The 18,544-nt window shown below is 43.8% G+C and overlaps 1 protein-coding gene across 2 annotated transcripts in view; it reads right to left on the bottom strand.

The window, feature by feature from the left end:
• JADE2 (jade family PHD finger 2) overlaps positions 1-18,544 on the bottom strand; it is a 177,172-nt gene that overhangs the window by 99,010 nt on the left and 59,618 nt on the right. The window contains exon 2 of one of the 2 annotated variants that reach the window (XM_075009278.1): positions 1,805-1,867. The exons of the other annotated variant lie outside the window; for it this stretch is intronic. Coding sequence (XP_074865379.1) covers positions 1,805-1,842 — 38 coding nt within the window. The 5' untranslated portion in view covers positions 1,843-1,867. The remainder of the gene's footprint in view (positions 1-1,804; positions 1,868-18,544) is intronic. 2 annotated transcript variants of the gene reach the window in all.

Genomic DNA, 18,544 nt, shown 5'->3' with positions numbered 1-18,544 from the left:
AGTCCCAGTGACTAGCTACAATTAAGTGTATCAATTTGTTCCAAAACCTCCTCGAATGACACCTTACCCTCGGACAATTCCTCAGATGTGTCACCTAAAAAGAATGGGTCAGGTTTGGGAATCTCCCTAACATCCTCACTGGTGAAGACCGAAGCAAAGAATTCTTCTCGTTTCTCCTCAATGGCCTTATCATCTTTGAGCGCTATCTTAGCATCTTGATTATCCAGTGGCCCCACTGGCTGTTTAGCCATAGCTTCCTACTTCAGATGTACTTAAAAAACGTTTTGCTATTTTTCTTTGATTTTTTTGCTAGTTGTTCTTCAAACTCCTTTTTGGCTTTACTTATTATGTCTTTACACTTACCTGCAGAGAGTTTATGCCCCTTTCTATTTTCCTCACTGGAATTTAAATTCCACTTTTTAAATTATGTCTTTTTATCTTTCACTGCTTCTTTTACCTGGGTGTTAAGCCATGGTGGCACTTTTTTTGGTATTCTTCCTGCATTTTTTAATTTGGGATACACATTTAAACTGGGTCTCTGTCATGGTATCTTTGAAAAGTTTCCATACAGCTTGCAGGGATTTCACTTTTGGCACTGTACCTTTTAATTTCTGTCCAACTAACTTCCTCAGTTTTGTATAGTTCCACTTTCTGAAATAAAATGTCATGGTGTTGGATTGTTGAGGTGTTTCATCCGCCACAGGGATGTTAAATTTTACTATATCATGGTCACTATTTCCAAGTGGTCCAGTTATATCTACATCTTGGACCAAATCCAGTACTACCCACTTGGAACTAAATCAAGAACTGTGTCTCCCTTGTGGGTTCCAGAACTGGCTGCTCCAAGAAACAGTCATTAAAGGTGCCAAGAAATTTGATCTTTGCATCCCATCCCAAGGTGACGTGTACCCAGTCCATATGCAGATAGTTGAAATCCCCTATTATTATTGAGTTTTTCATTTTGGTAGCCTCTCTAATCTCCCTTAGCATTTCATAGTCACTATCACTATCCTGGTCAGGTGGTCTGTAATACATCCCTACTGATACATTCTTATTATTAGAGCACGAAATTACTATACACAGAGATTCCATGGAACATTTTGGTTCATTTAAAATTTTTACTTCATTTGATTCTACATTTTCTTTTATGTATAGTGGCACTCCCTCACCAGCATAACCTGTTCTGTCCTTCCGATATATTTTGTACCCTGGTATGAATGTATCCCATTGATTGCCCTCATTCCACCAAGTTTCTGTGATGCCTATTATAACAATATCCTCCTTTAATACAAGGCACTCTAGTACACCCACCTTATTTAGACTTCTACAAGCATTACTGCATTTGCTTATTACAGTATTATATTGTTTCCATGGTGCCTATTCAAATGCAGTTTACTCACTATTATTAAGAATACTGTAAGAAATACTTATTAATACAAAGTGTCTCTTGTAAAAAGAACCCCTAAACTTTATATAATTTTGGAATTTCCCCTTATTGGGCAGGACTCTAACATTCTTTATTCCTACTATAGATAGCAATTATAGTCTTACAATTCCAAAAGGGTTCTCCAAATGGTTATTAATTAAGCTTCACTACTCCCCTCTGAAATAGGCAAGCAACATCCTGCCCATTTTTAGAGGGACAAACTGAGGCATGGAGAAGTTAAATAACTGAACCAAGGTCATTCAAGTGGCAAAGTCAGGAATAACAGCTGCTAACATGCAAAGCCTTCTCTCTGAGGGCAAAGTACTCCACTTAGGAAGACACAATCAATTGCTCAGATATGAGATGGAAAATGATTACCTATGAAGGAGTACTGGCAAAAAGGATCTGGGCATCATACTGGATCACAAGAGTGTAACACCGCTGCAGAACAAAAATGAAAACAAAAACAAAAGAAAAAACCCAAACATCATTCTAAGATGTAGCAGCAGGAATGTAAGCAATTCTTTTGCTCTACTCCATGCTGATGCATGCACATCTGAAGTACTGTGTCCAGACCGATGGGACATAACAGTTTTCAAGTACACAAAAGGTTGTTAAGAAAAAGGATGAAAAACAGTTCTCATCAACCTCTGATAATATGACATGAAGCAATGAACTTAAGTTACAACAAGTGCAATTTAAGTTGGACATTAGGAAAACTTCCTTAATTTCCTAATTGTCAGGGTGGTTAAGCATTGGAATACACTGCCTAGAAAGGTTGCGGGTTCTCCATCTTTGGAGATTTTTAACACAGATTAAATAAATACATGGATGGACTAGATGAGGGGTAGCTCGTGGAGAATTCTGGGGAAGAAGCTCAGGGCATCTGCCTTGCATGATTGTTGCATGCAGTTTGGAGGCCAGTAAGTTTGGTCATACCTCATCCAGATAACAGTTAGCCTACATCAACACTAGACAAAGTAAGTTAACTGCAGATACGCAATTTTAGCTACAGCAACTGTGTAGCTAGATTAGATGTATCTGCACTTGCCTAACTTGGCTGTCCCTACTGGAGACGGCTGATGGGACAGTTTCTCTTGTTGACCTCCCTTAATCCTTGCATCGTTGACCACAACCCCTGAAAGGTTGATTTCATGCATCCATACTAGACATGTAAAATCGAATCCTGAAAATCGACCCTGAGTGGGCTGATCTTCCAGAGTAGTGTAGACATAGCCTTCGTTATGCCTTGAATGCAGGGAACTGAATCAGATGATCAGTTGAGGTCCCTACTCTTCTGTGATTCCCTAACTGACATTACACACAGTAAGGCCAGGATTTTCAAAAGTGTTCAGGAGCCGTCAGCTCCCACTGAGGACACTGAGAGCAGTTGGATGTTGAGATTTTTTAAAAACCTGGCTGTCAGAGGAGTAAATCGATTCTGAGGCAGCCAGAGCTATGCAAAAGGAAAGTCTGTTACATTTCCAATGAAGCGTCCTGGAGCATGCAGTATTTGGCAGCCCCCAGGTAATTGGTGTGAAGTTGTTCCTATTATTCTCATGAAGACAAACTCTGCTACCGAGAGTTTCCAGTGAGATTAAACCAATTCATTAATTGTTAGCTGAGCTCACCCAGGACTTAATGTCTATTTTAGCAGTAGAGTTGTTTCCTGCTCTGATACGTGTAGGAACAAGGGAAAAACAGAGGGCCTGAATCTAATTTCACTGATGCTGATTTTATGCCAGTATAACTCTTCTGACCTCTGTGCCATTACAGCTAATTTGCATTGGTATGAGCTCAGAATCCATCCCAAGCCTGGATCTTCTTTGTCTGGCATTGCACCTCCCTGCCTCAGACTTGGGAAGCAAAAAGCCCTCATGCTGGGTTATCTGCATGGGAACACACTCAAAGTTCCCACTTGAATTACAATCACTAGATGAGACGATGCAAAAAAAGGATGCAGCACATGTTCCAATCAGCAGTAACAATAACATTTCTGTGAGACTTAAGCAGAAATCTACTCCTCTAGTCTGGTACCAAGGAAGAACAGATTCAGTGATAGACGGCTGAAAGCTTTGCTCACGTTTACTGGAAGTAAGTTTTAGATTCTCTGGGACAATAATGTACTAAGGGCCATGATCATCCCTGTTCAGGACCTTCTGGAGTAGCTGTGCAGAATGATTACAAAATGCTGCTAAATCAGAATATAAATCAGCACTTTGTACTTGTGTGAGGGAGAGCTCCAGGTGATGAATTAAACACCTTCTCCTGTTACATGGCATTTTGTGAAGAAAATGTTGCGTTGCTTCCCAGATAAATGCTAAAGTTGGTTGTGCTATGTCCTGCACCAACAGCTCCTCTTACAATCACGCTGATGTACCCTGACAGAACTGGATCCTGAAATGCCCTGGGTGCCTGGAGGCCAAATAACAATCCATGCACCCACTGTGTCCCACCACTCACTGTACCCTGAATACAGGGTGACCACCCTTGCTAGCAGTAACAGGCAGGAAGGTGTACACATGGCCTTAGTCCTAGGTTTCTCCTAAACAGGGGCTGTCAAATATATTGAATTAAGTTGCGGGTTTCTGAAATAATATTTCTTGGAGAAAATGAGCTCAGGGCTGAAACCTCATTCCACTTGTCTGCACTGGGAGAACTGGCTTTAATAAATCAAGTTTAAACAGATCACACAGTTTAGGTGCTGCTTGCCAGGCTCATTTGCATTCAGAACGACTCTTTGAAAACCACGTGCAGAAGTTTGATCTAAATCAGCTCCTTCATTAATCTCCAACACTTACTCAAACGTGGCTCTCTAATGGCCAGGGAAATGACAGCTGCACCTTTAAACTGTGTCGGCTAACACAGTTCCTTTGTTCTTTACCTAGTGCATGGGTCAGCAATCCCTGGCACAGGTGCCAAGAGTGGCATATGAGCCGATTTTCACTGACATGTGAGGCAGGAGCTGAGCCCTGCCCCTTTTGTCCCACGGCTCAAAGCCATGCCACCTGTGGATTAACAAAAGACCAGCTAATGCTACCAAACCACCAATTAAACGGTCAAGCTCTGCATCTTTATATCTTCATTAATGAAGCAGTTGTAAATAGGACTATTAGTGACCCCGTACACAGGGATCAAAGGGTCATATTTCGGCCCTCCACCTTGGAAAGGTTGCTGACCCCCGACCGAGAGGGTTTAGTTCATTCAGGCAAGGAGACTGGGACAGCCTGTCAAACCTTGGAGCACAGGGGTACAAAAAGACACTCTTGGAAGAATGTTCTTGGATAAGCTACACAGTGGGTTCCCAAGCCATGTGGCTTCACAGGCTGGATTCACTCGCAGTGGTGTAAAACAGTATTCCTAAAAGTTATCACACCCCTCTGACACACATAAACACACACATACGCACCCACAGAGCTTTGTAGGACACATGCATGGGATAAGGTACTGCAAAGACATTGACTAGGGTGGGAGTGCAATGGAAGGAAGAAAGTTTACAACTTAATAATGTGACCCTTTAGAAAAATCTGCATTCTTCACTTACAACAATGTGAAAAACCCCAGCAATTCAGGCCCCCTTCTACTCTAAACTAAAGGGTAACTGATGATCTGAAAGCCATACATCAAATGAAAAAGGTAGATGTGCTCATAGAATTAGAAACTGAAGAGTTAATTTCAATTGCCAAAGTTTGCCTATCAAGATGATGGACCATTCTCCAACATCACAGAATAAATTTTCCAGACATATGCAGGAGGGATAATGCCTTAGTGTACAATAACACACATTCAAATTAAAAAAATAACCCTCCCTTGGAGTGCTTAAATTCCTGCAAGCAGTCAGAAGAGCTCTCCTTTTAAGTCCTGCCTGGTCCTTCACAAACAATATTTCTTTGTACTCCACAAACTCTCTTCCTTCTGAAAAATCCCTCCCCATGACTGTCCCTGCTGCAGTTCTGACGCTTGTTTCTTGAAGGAGAGAGGGAACAGAACACAAGAGACAAACAGCTTCCTAAAAATATTTGCGGACTTTTACCAAGCAGCCATTTTGTCTTATACGTCTCTGATTCAGATGCCCAAGCTGCCTGCACATAAATGCCAGACATGTTGCCATGGTTATCTCTGTTGTGTTAAATGTGTCCATTTGGGGACCGATCCCAAAGCCAATGAACTTCCCTTGCCGGTGGCCCTAATAGTACTTTGCAGTACTATTAATCAGGCAAATGATTCAGACTGCCGCCACCCGGCTTCATTCACATTTCTACTGACTTACTTATAAACCTGGACGATCTGCCCAGGCAGGCGGAGGTTTTGCTGGCACCAGGCCATAACCTTGTGTCACTTGGGAAGTGATTTTATGCTGCTCAAACACATTGCAGTGGAAAAGCATCTGTGTTTTCTAGAAAGAACAAAAATCACAGAGGCCATCCTTATTAGCCTGGTGTGTTTCATACTGCTACAAAGTCAGCTCCTGCCAGTTTGATTTTACAAATCCATTAGCAAATTAAGCAACACTGTTACAAAAGACATGTGAACATGCAGACCAGAGAAGTAGGAAAGGTCCCTTTCTTTATCTAATAATCCCTCCTTGTTATAGCTGCACAACCACCACTGGCAAGAGACATTCTGCTTCATGTGCCTTTGATTAAGGCTTTACTTTCAGGTACAAGAAAGAGCTAAATACACAGTGCATTCCTGAATGGTACTGGAGCTTAAAAAATGCAAATGAGGATGTGTGTTTCGTGTGTGACCAATATCATAATTTTACTGTGAATTCCACAACATTCATTCTTTTTCTACAAGCCCCAGCTCCTGGAATCCAATGATTAAGCAAGAATATCAGCATCAGTTTTAAAAGCCAAAGAGAAAGTTTCTAGGTCTCATGGCTGCAGAGAAGACCCTGAATATGCAAACCCTAATAGCTCAGAAACCAGGAGGAAATTCAAAAGACGCTCAAAAGTAATTCCTGGGGTCTGACTCATGACTCCTGAATGCCTGGGGTTGGCACAACCATTATTATGTCAATACTGCTCCCAAAGAAAGAGAGATGTATGGTCTGGTGTCACACTATGGATTGAGAGGTGTTTTCGAGGAGGGAGGACCGATTTGCAGCTGGTATTTTGGACAGATGACACCTAGGGAGCCAGCTCTCCAGAGGTTGGCAAAACGCCCATTCATCTTGCCAAGGAAAGTGGGCCAGTGGGCAGAAGTGAGACGGCTGCTTTTCTATGCCCTTACACCTATCCTGGCTTGGGAAGAACTCCACACTAGCTGTCTGCCTAGGGCACGCAGTCTGCTAGACCTAGCCTGCCACTGATTTTGCTTTGAACCAGAAAGCAAAGGCCAAGCGCTTAACTACTTTAATTGCTTGTGTCGCTGTTTCTTTTTATCTGTATTGAAGAGTTTCTATTGGCTTGTTTAGAGAGTTTAACCTTTTCTGTTTAAACAGAAGTAGTCAGGTAAACATTAAACTCAAGGCTGTGAGTTCATTACGGTGCCACTTCTGGAGCAGACAGCTAATAGATGCAGCTTCTTGGCACTGACTTGCAGCTTGAAAAGGTTTCTTTAATGCAAATAGCAGAAGAGTTGGATGCTAAAAAAGCAACTTTCCAAAACCCTGGTTCTGCAGCACAGCAGGAGTGTCATGAGGGGTCTGGACTTTTCCTGCCTCCCAGAGGTTTTCCGGAACTTCCTATTTTGGTCCCTAACTCCCCCCCCCCCGGACTTTAACATAGTGGGTTCAGAGCTGCTATGATGGGGAGCCATTATTTAGTTCCAGGCTTCATTAATACTGGTCACGCTGGACTGGCTGGACCACTGTGACAAACTGCTATGCCCTATTACCTCAGTAACAGAGAATAAAGCACTACTGCTTCCCAGCAAAGTCTGTGCTAGAGGCCCAGTTTGTGCTCCTGTGCAAACCCTTGCTGGTGTCAGTAGGGCTCCCAGGACATCACTGAATTTATCCCCCACCCCACGCCCAAAACAGAGAGAAAAGACCCTCTCTCTGTGCAGGGACTAGGCAGTCCTAGCCCAGAGAGCTCATCAGGCCAAGCACTGCTGCTGGCAACACCTTCTGCAAACAGGCTGGAGTCATACCCAATGGTCCCTCTAATTTTTTCCATCTGCATGTGGAATAAATTTTGTTATGTGCACTGAGACATAAGCGGATGTTCACCACCAGTAGAGACCCACATTGCAGGCTGTGGGTGCCCTGCTAATCAGCTGGGAAGCATTTGAATCTCTCCTGGGTAGTTGCTAGGAAACACTACTTATGACTCCACCCCCCCATTTAGACCAGCCAGACCTTTCCTCTTCCACGATGGCACCAGACTGCGTTTCCCACAACCCGTGGAGGCCATGCCCACCTGAGGCACGGTGCCCATGAGCTCTCATTGAACTGAGGCACCTTTGCCCTGTCCCTAGTACAGGGTTTAATGACTAAACAAGCAAGGAGGATGTCAGCAGGATGCAGCAGTCATGTGTTTGAAAGCCCAGAATTGAGCCTCCTGATGCTTAACATAGGGAAGAGTGGGAAAACAAAGCAACATATAACACAGTTAAAGCTCTGTGTGAGGGGAATGGGACTGTAAAGGAAGAGAAAGGATCGATCACAACCCTTGGGAGGGCTGGAAAATGTCACAAGGACTGGGTGAGTTATACCCCAGGAGAGGAATCATTTAAAAATGGATCAAAATAGGAGGGTGAGCAGTGGGTAAAAAATACCAGAAAGGAAAATGAAAACAATAAAGAAGTAAATGAGAAGGTCTAAAAGTGACTACGTAAAATACGGTGCATTAAAAAATCATTACTCCATGAAAACAACCTGATTGTTGTGATTATTTTACATGGATGAGAGAGAGAGAGAGAGAGAGAGATGAAACCTGGTGGCTCAGGAGTGGGCAAAATATGCCCTGCAGTCTGAATCCAGCCTGCCAAGCAGCCAGATCCGGCCCATGGCCCAGTGGGAGTATCAGCTAGGCTGCCTGCTTCCCTGCCCTGCCCTGCCCCTCTGAGCCGCTCTCTGAATGCTGGGAGCCCAGGGGAGGAGAGAGAGGCTTTGTGTGCTGCCCTGGCCTCCAGCACAATCTTGCAGATCCCATTGGCTGGTTTCTGTCCAGTGGGAGCTGCCTGTTTGCAGGACAGGCAGCACACAAAAGTTCCTCTCCCCCTCTGGACTCACAGTGTTCAGAGCTCAACTTGGCCCCTGCAGCTGGCCACTTCTGGAGGTGTATGGGGCCATGGAAGGCAGGGAGCCTGGCTGAGGAACCTGCTGGGCTGCTGGCCAGGAGCCAGCAAGGTGAGTGACTCCCAGCCAGAGCCTACCTCTGGGACCCCAGCCCCTCCCCCTAATCATCTTCCCCCTCCTGCACTTATAATCTCTCCCAGAATCTGCCCCTCCCCCGGCCCCCAGACTGCTAACTCAGGTCACAATCCCCTCGCAGAACCTCCATCCCATCCTATATTCCTCCTCCAGGTCACACCCTGCTCCCAGACCTTATACCCCAGTCCTATACCCCGGTCACAGTCCAGATCCCTGCAACACCTCCTGTACTCCTGTCCCATGGCACAAGCCCCTCTGAGATCCTGCACTCCTCCTCCAGGTCAGAATCCTCATGCACAGGCCCCACTGGGCCCTGCACCCCCATCTCCATCCAAGTCTCCCGCCCCAGGCCACAAGCCCCCGTTTCATCCAAACTCACCCCCCACCCCCCCGCATCCCACATGTCCTCCTGAACCTAGTCCCTTACCCCAAGGTACTTTCTGCACCCAAGCTCCATCACAGACCTTTCACCTCTTCCATTAATATTATGGAAGAGTGTTGCCCTTGACCATTTCCCACATTATGGGAAGTGGTCAAATGGTCACACCCCCACCCCATCAAAAATTACTGCCCACTGCTGTGATGGCTAGATCTTGCAGTTCTTATTTGGGTAAAATCCTCTCACTTTCATGGGAGGCTTTTCCCGAGAACTGAGTAAGGAGGAAAGGATTTCCTGAAAAAGCTGTCCCACCCTCTACGGCATGACATTCTGAAGTATGTGTGCATATCTCACAGGCCCAATTGCAGTGACTGTGTGAACAGGAAATGCCAAGTAGGTGAATATCTGGCAAAATGTCATCTCAAATATCTAACTGGTCATTGTCATGCAAAGTTACTCTTCTTCCATGTTGCACTGTGATACTGTCTACTGAAAATTATGCACACAGAGACAAACCCTAGTATCAAGGTTTGTGCCAAAGCACTCTGCACGTGACAAGAGAAAGCTTCCAACATGGCATGCTGGGAACTGGATACCTCTGATTACACCTTGAGGGTTACAGAGCTTTTATGTTCCAGGTGACAGGTTCAAATTCAGCCCGTTGTAACCATCAGACAAACTCTGATGGTCACTTATGTGAAATGAGATGGTGGTGGGTCTCATACACACATCACAAAACCTCTCATACAGCTGTCTCTGCTATTAGTGGTCTGAGGAGAGAGGCTAAGAGCTGAATGTGCCATAGATGCTGAAATCCTCTCTGACCTGACAGGTACATTTCCAAGGCTAGGGATCAGGCATGAACAGAGAGGACTTTGATTCCCAGGGCTTTGAATTTGGTCTTCTGAGAACATGGCAATATTTAAAATGGGCATTCTTTCCTAAAAGAACACTACCTCTTTCAATCCAGAAGAGGGTCTCAGGAGTGAACAGAAGGGGTCATCATATGGAACTGGAAATTAGAGCATCCACTCATTCATGGAGAGATTCAGAAACACAGATCTGATTGGTTCACTTCACCTGAACCAAAATTATGCAGCCAGCCTCCAGTTGCCTCCTTTCAGTCCCCAAAATGACCCACAGGAAGCCCTACTCCCAGACACATCCTTAGCATTCTGGGGACAAGAGAAAAGTGGGTTGCTGGGGGAGAACAAGGGAGGGTAGCTCACCAGCTATCCCAACCACAGTCCTGAGCCACTGATCTTTCGTTAACATAGGCAGATACACTGGACCCAGAGCAGCTATGGGGTTAGTCATTACTTCCATTTCTAGTGTAACCATGAGAAGGAAAACAGTTAGTAGCTGGCTCTGCAAATCCACATGTACAGTATGTGTGCTTAGGGAATCACATGGCCAGCAGATCACACAGTAAATTATGGTTGCGGACTAATATGCTTCATAGTGGGCTGATACATTTTTTCCATTTAAAGCAGTGAGTCTGTGCCTGCAGTTGTAGTGACATGACGGATGACAGACTGAGATGAGTCATCTCAGAGAGATGTTAATAAGTGATGTTAGAACAGGAAACCTCTGAGGGTTCTGCTCAGGGTGTGGTGCACCAGGCCTATTATATCTTCCCGTTGACTCTGGCCAAACTCCCTCAAAGGACTAGAGTTAGAAATACCTACGTGCCTACCTCCTATACACACAGACTGGTGAATCTAGGGATTGCATCTTAAAAATTGTGTTTTTATATTGTCAATAATCCTGTGTTGAAAGAGGGGAGAAACCTGTCTCGTCTACCGGGGGACTAATGGGAGGACAAAGGAAACAGGTGAGAAAGTGACTGCTTGACGGTTCAGTGAGTGAGACCCAAGCTGGTCAAGTTCAGTCACAGTTCAAAGTCAAACTTTCTCTCTCTCTCTCTTTCTCTTGTTTGCAGTTATATTTATCACAAACCACACACAAAAGCCATACCTGTTAGATGCAACACTGGAGCCAACACAGATGGTAGGTGATGGTAGTAATTATAATTCATTCTTATACAAGTCTTTGCTCCGAATATTACGAGCATGGGGCAGAATCATTGCTGCTGTTTTTCACATGGAACGTGAGAAGCACAGAGATGTGAAGTGACTTGTCCATGTGGTGAACCAGTGGCATGGTCAGAAAAGAATCCACATCTCTGGGCCTACTGCTCCAACAGTTAGGTCACCGATGCTTATACTTGATGACTGACCAATACTCCTTACATCCTGAGGCCAAGCTGATTTTTCATATGCCCTGACATGCTATTGTGGTAACTCCTTATCACATACAAAGACTGTTCTTATGGAGGAAGAACGGAGAAGTCAGCAGGATGAAGCAATGACCGCGACACCAGGTTAAATAACTGGGAGCTGAAATATGCCTTTTAGCTAAGGACCAGCGACAGGGGCAGCAGGTATTGGCCTCTGATCGTTCCTTTATCACCTTGTTGCAGTTCATAGCCCTGGCTGACATGGGCTGCTGTCTCCACAGGTGAGAGGTTAATATACCCCTGCCAGCTCAGTCACTGAATCTTATGGAGGGCTGGATGTGCAGTGAGGCACAATACAGAGATGACTCACCAATCACTATTCAACTCTCGACCTTGAGTTGGGCTCCAGCCAGTTTATGGGGTGTGCGTGGGAAGCCTGACCACCAACATCATTGTGAGGCTTTAAGTAGCAGCTCCCACAATAGCCCAGAGGCTGCAACTTGGAAGATGACTGGCTACCTGGTGCAAGGAGCTTATAAAGAGGTACCAGGGACTGAAAGGTTCCCTAGAACCTCACAAGATGGCCTGTCACAGGTGTCTGTCACCAAATAGCAACCCGTCAATGTGAGAAGCAGGTCAGCCACGACAATGATCCACAAGCCCAGGAAAACATGTCTGTGCCTGGGGCAGCATGCAGACCTGATAAGCACATTTTGAGGGAAGGAAAGTGATTCATTTCCCAACAGCGGGAGCAGACACTTTGAGTCTGGGCTGAGCTGAAGGAAAGAATCCCAGCTGATCTGAGTCACTAGAGATGCACACCAGCATACGCCCCAGGCTAGCTGCCTTCAAGGAGTCAGCAAGGAAAGGCTACTCCCTGCTACAGCGATTTGGCTAGAGAAGGGAGCCACAAGCTTCCATATCCCTTGGCAGTCACAAATCAGATACACCAGGAAAAAAGAAGTGGCAATCTGCCAGCCCTAGTGCTCCACAGCCTGGAGGGTTCTACCCCTGGGTGAACCCAGTCTCAGGCTTGGTCTACATTAGCCAGGTAAGTCGACTGCAGATATGCAATTCTAGCTCCAGCAATTGCATAGCGAGAATCAACTTACCTGCAACTGATTCAGTTGGCTGTCCTCACTGAGGGAGGTTGACAAGAGAGTTTCTCCTGTCAACCTCCCTTAATCCTCACAATATTGATACTGAGGAGTACAGGGGTTGACTGTAGACCCCAGATAGTTCTATTTTGTGTGTCTCTACCAGGATGTGAAAAATTGAACCCTGGAACATGGACCCTAAGAGGGTTTATCTTCCAGGTAATGTAGAGATACCCTCCCAACACACAGCTTCTCTTCTTTAAATCAATCCGTAATACTTCAGGCTCAAGGAGCACTGGCCACACAGAATCAAGCAGGGACACTTGAGGGCTGAACCCACTTTGCTTCAGGGGTCTCTGATTATGTTTCTTTACTTTAGTAAAGCAGATGGGATTCCCTGGTGGAAGTGGTGTTGACTGAGCACTGTTGTGAGGTTGCTCATCCATTTCTCCTGGATGCATAGGCCTTTTTCTTTTACCTTTTATTTCCATCTGCACTCCCCCTTTGATATTTTGCCATCTGATCCCATTTTATGGCAATATATCAAGAGCTCTTTGCAACTGTTTACTCCTTCCCAGAACTCTGTTTCCCCAAGAGCTGCATTTATTCCTTTTTTTTTTAACCCAGCTATTAGATGCAAGCATGAAATTTAAAAAATCTGGTGTCAATCAAGGAGTCCAGTTAAACTAAGAGCTGAGAACTGTGATCCATCCAAGCAGCAAAGGATCCATTAGTCATAAGTTAGGCCTCAGAGACACTTCTGAAGGAGCACTACATGGGCTCCACCACTGCTGAGGACCAGGAGGGTACTACAGATTAATAAAAAATACTCAGCGAGTTCCCATGGCTGTTCATCTCCAAAACCTGAATGCTTTACCCAGCCGAAGAGCTGATGCATTTTATTTTATTTTTATATTCAGAATGTTTCCCTTTAATATGTTAGATAGAAATGATAAATTATCCTGCAGAGTGCTTCTCTTATGCAAATGCTTAATTTTATTACAGCGAAGGCTTTCGTCAGTCTTCATCTCTTTACCTACATTCCAGACTAAATTAGTCTTGTCCAGAGCCCATAAATAAATCAGCTTAGGAAAGTCAGTGGAAAGATAATTCTGCCAGCAGCCTTCAGTGGATGCTGATATTGTTATTACTGCCAGCTTTGTTCACAGGGGAATTCTTCTGCAGCACACAAGAACTTAAAAAAGCATTCAGCAATTTAAAGAGATGATTTTCATTTTCTTAGGGCTGTATCTGTTTACTAAAATAGAATCTGGTAGGCCACTCAGAACAGATGCCCAATCTTCTTGTGAATTTAAGATAACAGATTTATTACACTCTCCTGTGTCTTATGACAGATTTTAAGGTGTTTGAATAGAGGCCAGGTAACATAAGGGAAAATGATGGAATCACACACAAGGGTGAAATGGTATAAATACTAACAAGTGCAGTAGCACTCAGCGATGGCATGACCCTTAATCTGTTTGTGCATACACACCATGGTGATTGGTGCAGTTCTTCAGACCTGGATATGATACTATCTGTAGCTGCTATTCAGGGCTGTAAAACCCTCAGTCACACAGCTACACTCCCAAGGCTACAGGTGCATTCACAGCTCAAATAAGGAAACAGATCCCAAGAAGATATTTTAAAATAGCTAATAGTGGTTTGAATGTAAATGGGTACTTAAGTCAGCTGGGCTAGGGGCATCAATAGCCTATAACCATGTGCAGCAGCCCAGTTTCAGATTACTAATGGATTGCATACATTAATATTTTTATCTGCCGTCAACCAAAGATATTTTGCACTGGGCTAGTTTAACAGTCTATGAGGTATGTATGGCCCCCCTGGAGGCTCTGATTTATCTTTTATAGGCTGAACTTCACTAGTCCGGCACCTTTGGGACTTGACTGATGCCGAACCAGAAAATTTACCAAACCATGGTAGGTCAATATAGTCTAGCAGCATTACCAACACTTCCACTGCCTATTGTGCTCCAGGAACACATTTGGAGGTAAATTACCGTTAAATAACAGCACAGAACACTGACAGCCAGGACTGGCGGCTGGAAACAAACCTTATGGGATTTCAGAAAACTTGGCCACACCCACGAGAAGTGGACATCCAGTTAACTAAGGTCATGCCAGACCATGGATATTGCTAGACCAGAGAGTACCAGAGTAAAGAGGTTCATCCTGTAGTAAGGAAGTAATTGGTAGGAAAATTGTAACAGGAGTGACTAACAGCAAAATCTCAGCTAAACTGCTTTTAAAAGGTACAAGTAGCATTCCTTGAGGCAAGTGAACGACTGAGCAATACTCAATGAATGCAGATAAGTACATTTTTGATGCACTCGTGAAGATTTTGGTGACGCTGATCCTAAGGAAGAAAACAATGGTGCAGTATGTCCTGGCATGAAAACTGTTTATTTACAAAGAAAATCAGTCAAAACAACATATTCAGCTGGCCTCCCTGGGACTATTTAATTCAGAAAAATAAGAATTTGTAGTATTTCCTGATTGGCTGTTTGAGAAAATGAACAAAACACCAAACTTCTAGAAAGCGTCTTAGCCCATCCACAGAACGTCATACTCACTCAGTCCACAAATGGCAAATGTTGCTAACGGCAACAATCCAGGCTAGAGGATCAAAGGTGAAGTACATGAAAGCTAGTCTGCAGATTCAACAGTTTCAGTCTGACAACTGGTCTGAATGGCTGGTTCTTTTGGTGTATATTTATGTTACAGACTATACCAAACATGGTTCTAGAAGGCAAGGGAAAGGCTGGTAGATTTCCGGCACAATAGAAGGCCCCAGACCAGTGTTCCTTCTAATTTTTTTTCCATCCATGGGTGGAATACATTTTTGTTATGTGCACCAAGGCATATGTGGATGTGCATGACCAACAGAAACACATGCAGTCAGCTGTGGCACTCTGCCAATCAGATGGGCAGCATCTGAATCTCTCCTGGGCAGCTGCCTAAACACTTATATTACAGGGAACACTGCCCCAGACCTACCAGTCCTTATTCACATGAGTAACCCTTACTCACACAAGCAGTCCCAATGAAGCCACTGGCACTATTTATTATTACTCATGTGAAAGAGGGTTTGCACCAGTGTTCCCTCTAATTTTTTCCATCGACGTGCAGAATAAATTTTGATGTGCACAAAGATATGTGTGAATTTGCACCACCAGTAGAAACAAAAATCCTAGCTGTGAGCACTCTGCTAATTAGCAGGCTGGCATTTGAGTCTCTCCTGAGTGGCCGCACAAGCACCCAGCTTACTGGGAACACTCGTTTGCAGCAATGCCTTACTTTCCCCCCATTTGGGAAGACAGGTTTCTTCTCCTTTTAGCTCTGTACAAGAATTCCATGATCTTTAATTGAGCAAAACTCTCACTGATTTCATTAAGGGCAACAAAATGTGTCCCTCTGATTGCAGCTGGTGTTTTGACCCTTCTTTGCTTCCTTCATTTCTTTGTGGATTTGTGACACTCTGAAGGAACTTGGAATTTAGGTTTCCAAATCCCTACCAAACCCCCCTCCCCCGGATTTCTTTATTAGGCATTAAAGACTGCACACGAGGACTTCCTCAAATACCTGCACAGGTTGTTGATTGATGTGCATTTCAGAACTGTTCCACTTATGAAAATAGAGCTGAATCTCCAAATCCCAATGAACAGGTACAATAAAGAAATGCTCCCTTTTCCCCTTCTGCCTCTATAATATCTTTTAGTGAACAATCTGTAACCGGCATGGGTCCTTCCAGGCCTTTGGAACAATCTACCTCTCTAAGTGGAAACTGATTCACTCTTCTCTGATGCATTAAAAAAACAAAAACAAGTGAACAGGAGGCCCTAAACAGTCACCTTGTTAAATCCAGATGGCTTTTCCAATTTTGTTTCTGAGTGGTTTATCATTATATAAGAAAGACTAATACTCAGCAGACTAGATCAAGTTCACAGTGTTGATGTTCATGTCTCTTTCACATTTATACCTCAGGCTAACTATGAGTGAGATTAGCTGGACAAATGCATTATTTAAGTCTCAACCCTTATTCAATAACCAAAAAATAACTACCATCTAGATCAAAAAAGAGATCTGGAAAACAAGCACTCAGGTCTGATACCAAGCAGTCTCAAGGAAAACAGTTACCATGTGAACAAATATAGATTACAAGGACTGGTTTGACCAATAGGACATGGATTTTCCCGGACAAAGATAATGTCTGCTAAGAGCTAAATATCTTGTATGCAGTACCCTGAGATTGTGTGAAAGGACCTCTTGCAGCCTGTTTCCAACAATCCACAACAAACTCACACTAACTTAACGGAACACATTCTGAACACAAGCACAGACATACTGGATCAGACCAAAGGTCCATCTACCCCACCCTCCAACAACAGCCACAGCCAGGTGTTTCACTAAACCCATCTTTCGTGAATGGGCAATTCCATGTATCTTGTGAATGACTAGATGAGAAGTGCTGTATAGCAGAGTCCTCACTTCTCTTTTTCCTTGACCTGTAAGATAACAGCAGCCAAAAGCTACCTTCATTTGTTGAGCCGATAAAACCCCACATGACAACCTGTTGTTGGAGGAAATTAATTAAGGCTTCAGTGCCTTGGTACACAGCCCTCCATCCAAACAAACAGAAGATAACAAAAGCTTTTGGTGCTGATCTGGGACAGACTTAAACCTTGAAAGGCTCTAAAGATCACAACAAAACCTTTTGGGCTGTCTATTCTGCAAGTCCTTTAAAAACACCAGTATCCCAGCAAGAACTTGTGCAGTGAGTTGATACAGAAAGACCCATAAAGTGACATGGCAAAGTTTGTGATTTACTGTAAGTGTTGATTATATGGCGGACAAATAGAAAAATAATACAGGTTGAACTTCTCGTCTAGCACCCTTGGGACCCAACTGGTGCCGGACAAGAGAATTTGCCAGATGACAGGAGGTCAATATTGTCTACCACATTACTAACACTTCCACTGCTTACTGGGATCTTAGAAGACATTTAGGGGTAAATAACAGCTAAATAACTGCATAGAATTGAGAGCAAGGACTGGTAGCCATAAACACACTTTATGGGACCATGGGAAACTTGGACACACCCACGACAAGTAGTTGTCCAACTAACTAAAATCATGCCAGATTACAGAGTATGCTGGATGAGAGAGTTCCAGATTACAAAAGTTCAACATGTATAAAGGAAGAAGTAGAAGGGATATCAGTGCACAGGATGAGAATTAAGTACTTGAGGTTCATGGAACATATAGTTATCTTTGGGGAAGATGAAGAGAAGCGAGAACAGTGCCCGAGTTAAATGAGGAAGGGAAGTGGCGCAGACCGATTATGAACATTGATAAAATGAAGACAACGGTATTTGGAGATAAGGAAATAGGAAGGAAGATCAGTGTAGACGGATTGAACTAGAGAACATAGAGAAGTTCATGTATTTGGAGAGCAACATGATGTATGACCTAGATTGTAAGAAGGGAATAGCAACTAGAACAGAGAAAGCAACTGCAACTTTGAAGGTGATGGATAAGATCTGGAAAATCAAAGTGATTATCTTAGGAACAAAGCTGAGCATCTTGAAAACATGTGTATTCAGCAGCATGTTGTACAGATGTGAGACATGGGTGATAACGAAAGATTCAAAGAGAAGGATATTGGCCTTCAAGAGGAGTTGTTACAGAAAGATCTTGAGAATACGAGGGATGCAGAAGGTCATAAATGAGGAAATCTACAGGAACATATAGCCAAAAGAGAACCTACTGCAGAAGGTTATACAACAGAAGTTACAGCTGTTTAGGAATATCTACAGAATGAATGACGACCAAAAAAATCGAGACTCTGGTATTCAGCATAATGGATGGTTCAAATTGGAGAGGCAGACCCTGCAGAGAATGGGCAGATGATATAGTAGATTGGTGTGGAGCTAGTCTACAGAAATTAAGCCACTCCGTACTGGACAGGGAATAATGGAGGGAAACAGTGAGGGAAGCATCAGACACGATGGTTGTTGTTGATGATGACGATGATGTTGATGAACCTGCATAAAATACAGTTAA

The sequence above is a fragment of the Carettochelys insculpta genome, chromosome 15 (genome assembly GCF_033958435.1).
Source record: "Carettochelys insculpta isolate YL-2023 chromosome 15, ASM3395843v1, whole genome shotgun sequence".
NCBI lineage: Eukaryota > Metazoa > Chordata > Testudines > Carettochelyidae > Carettochelys > Carettochelys insculpta.
The sequence above is the reverse complement of the archived record's forward strand: the minus strand, read 5'-3'. Positions and strand labels throughout refer to the sequence as shown.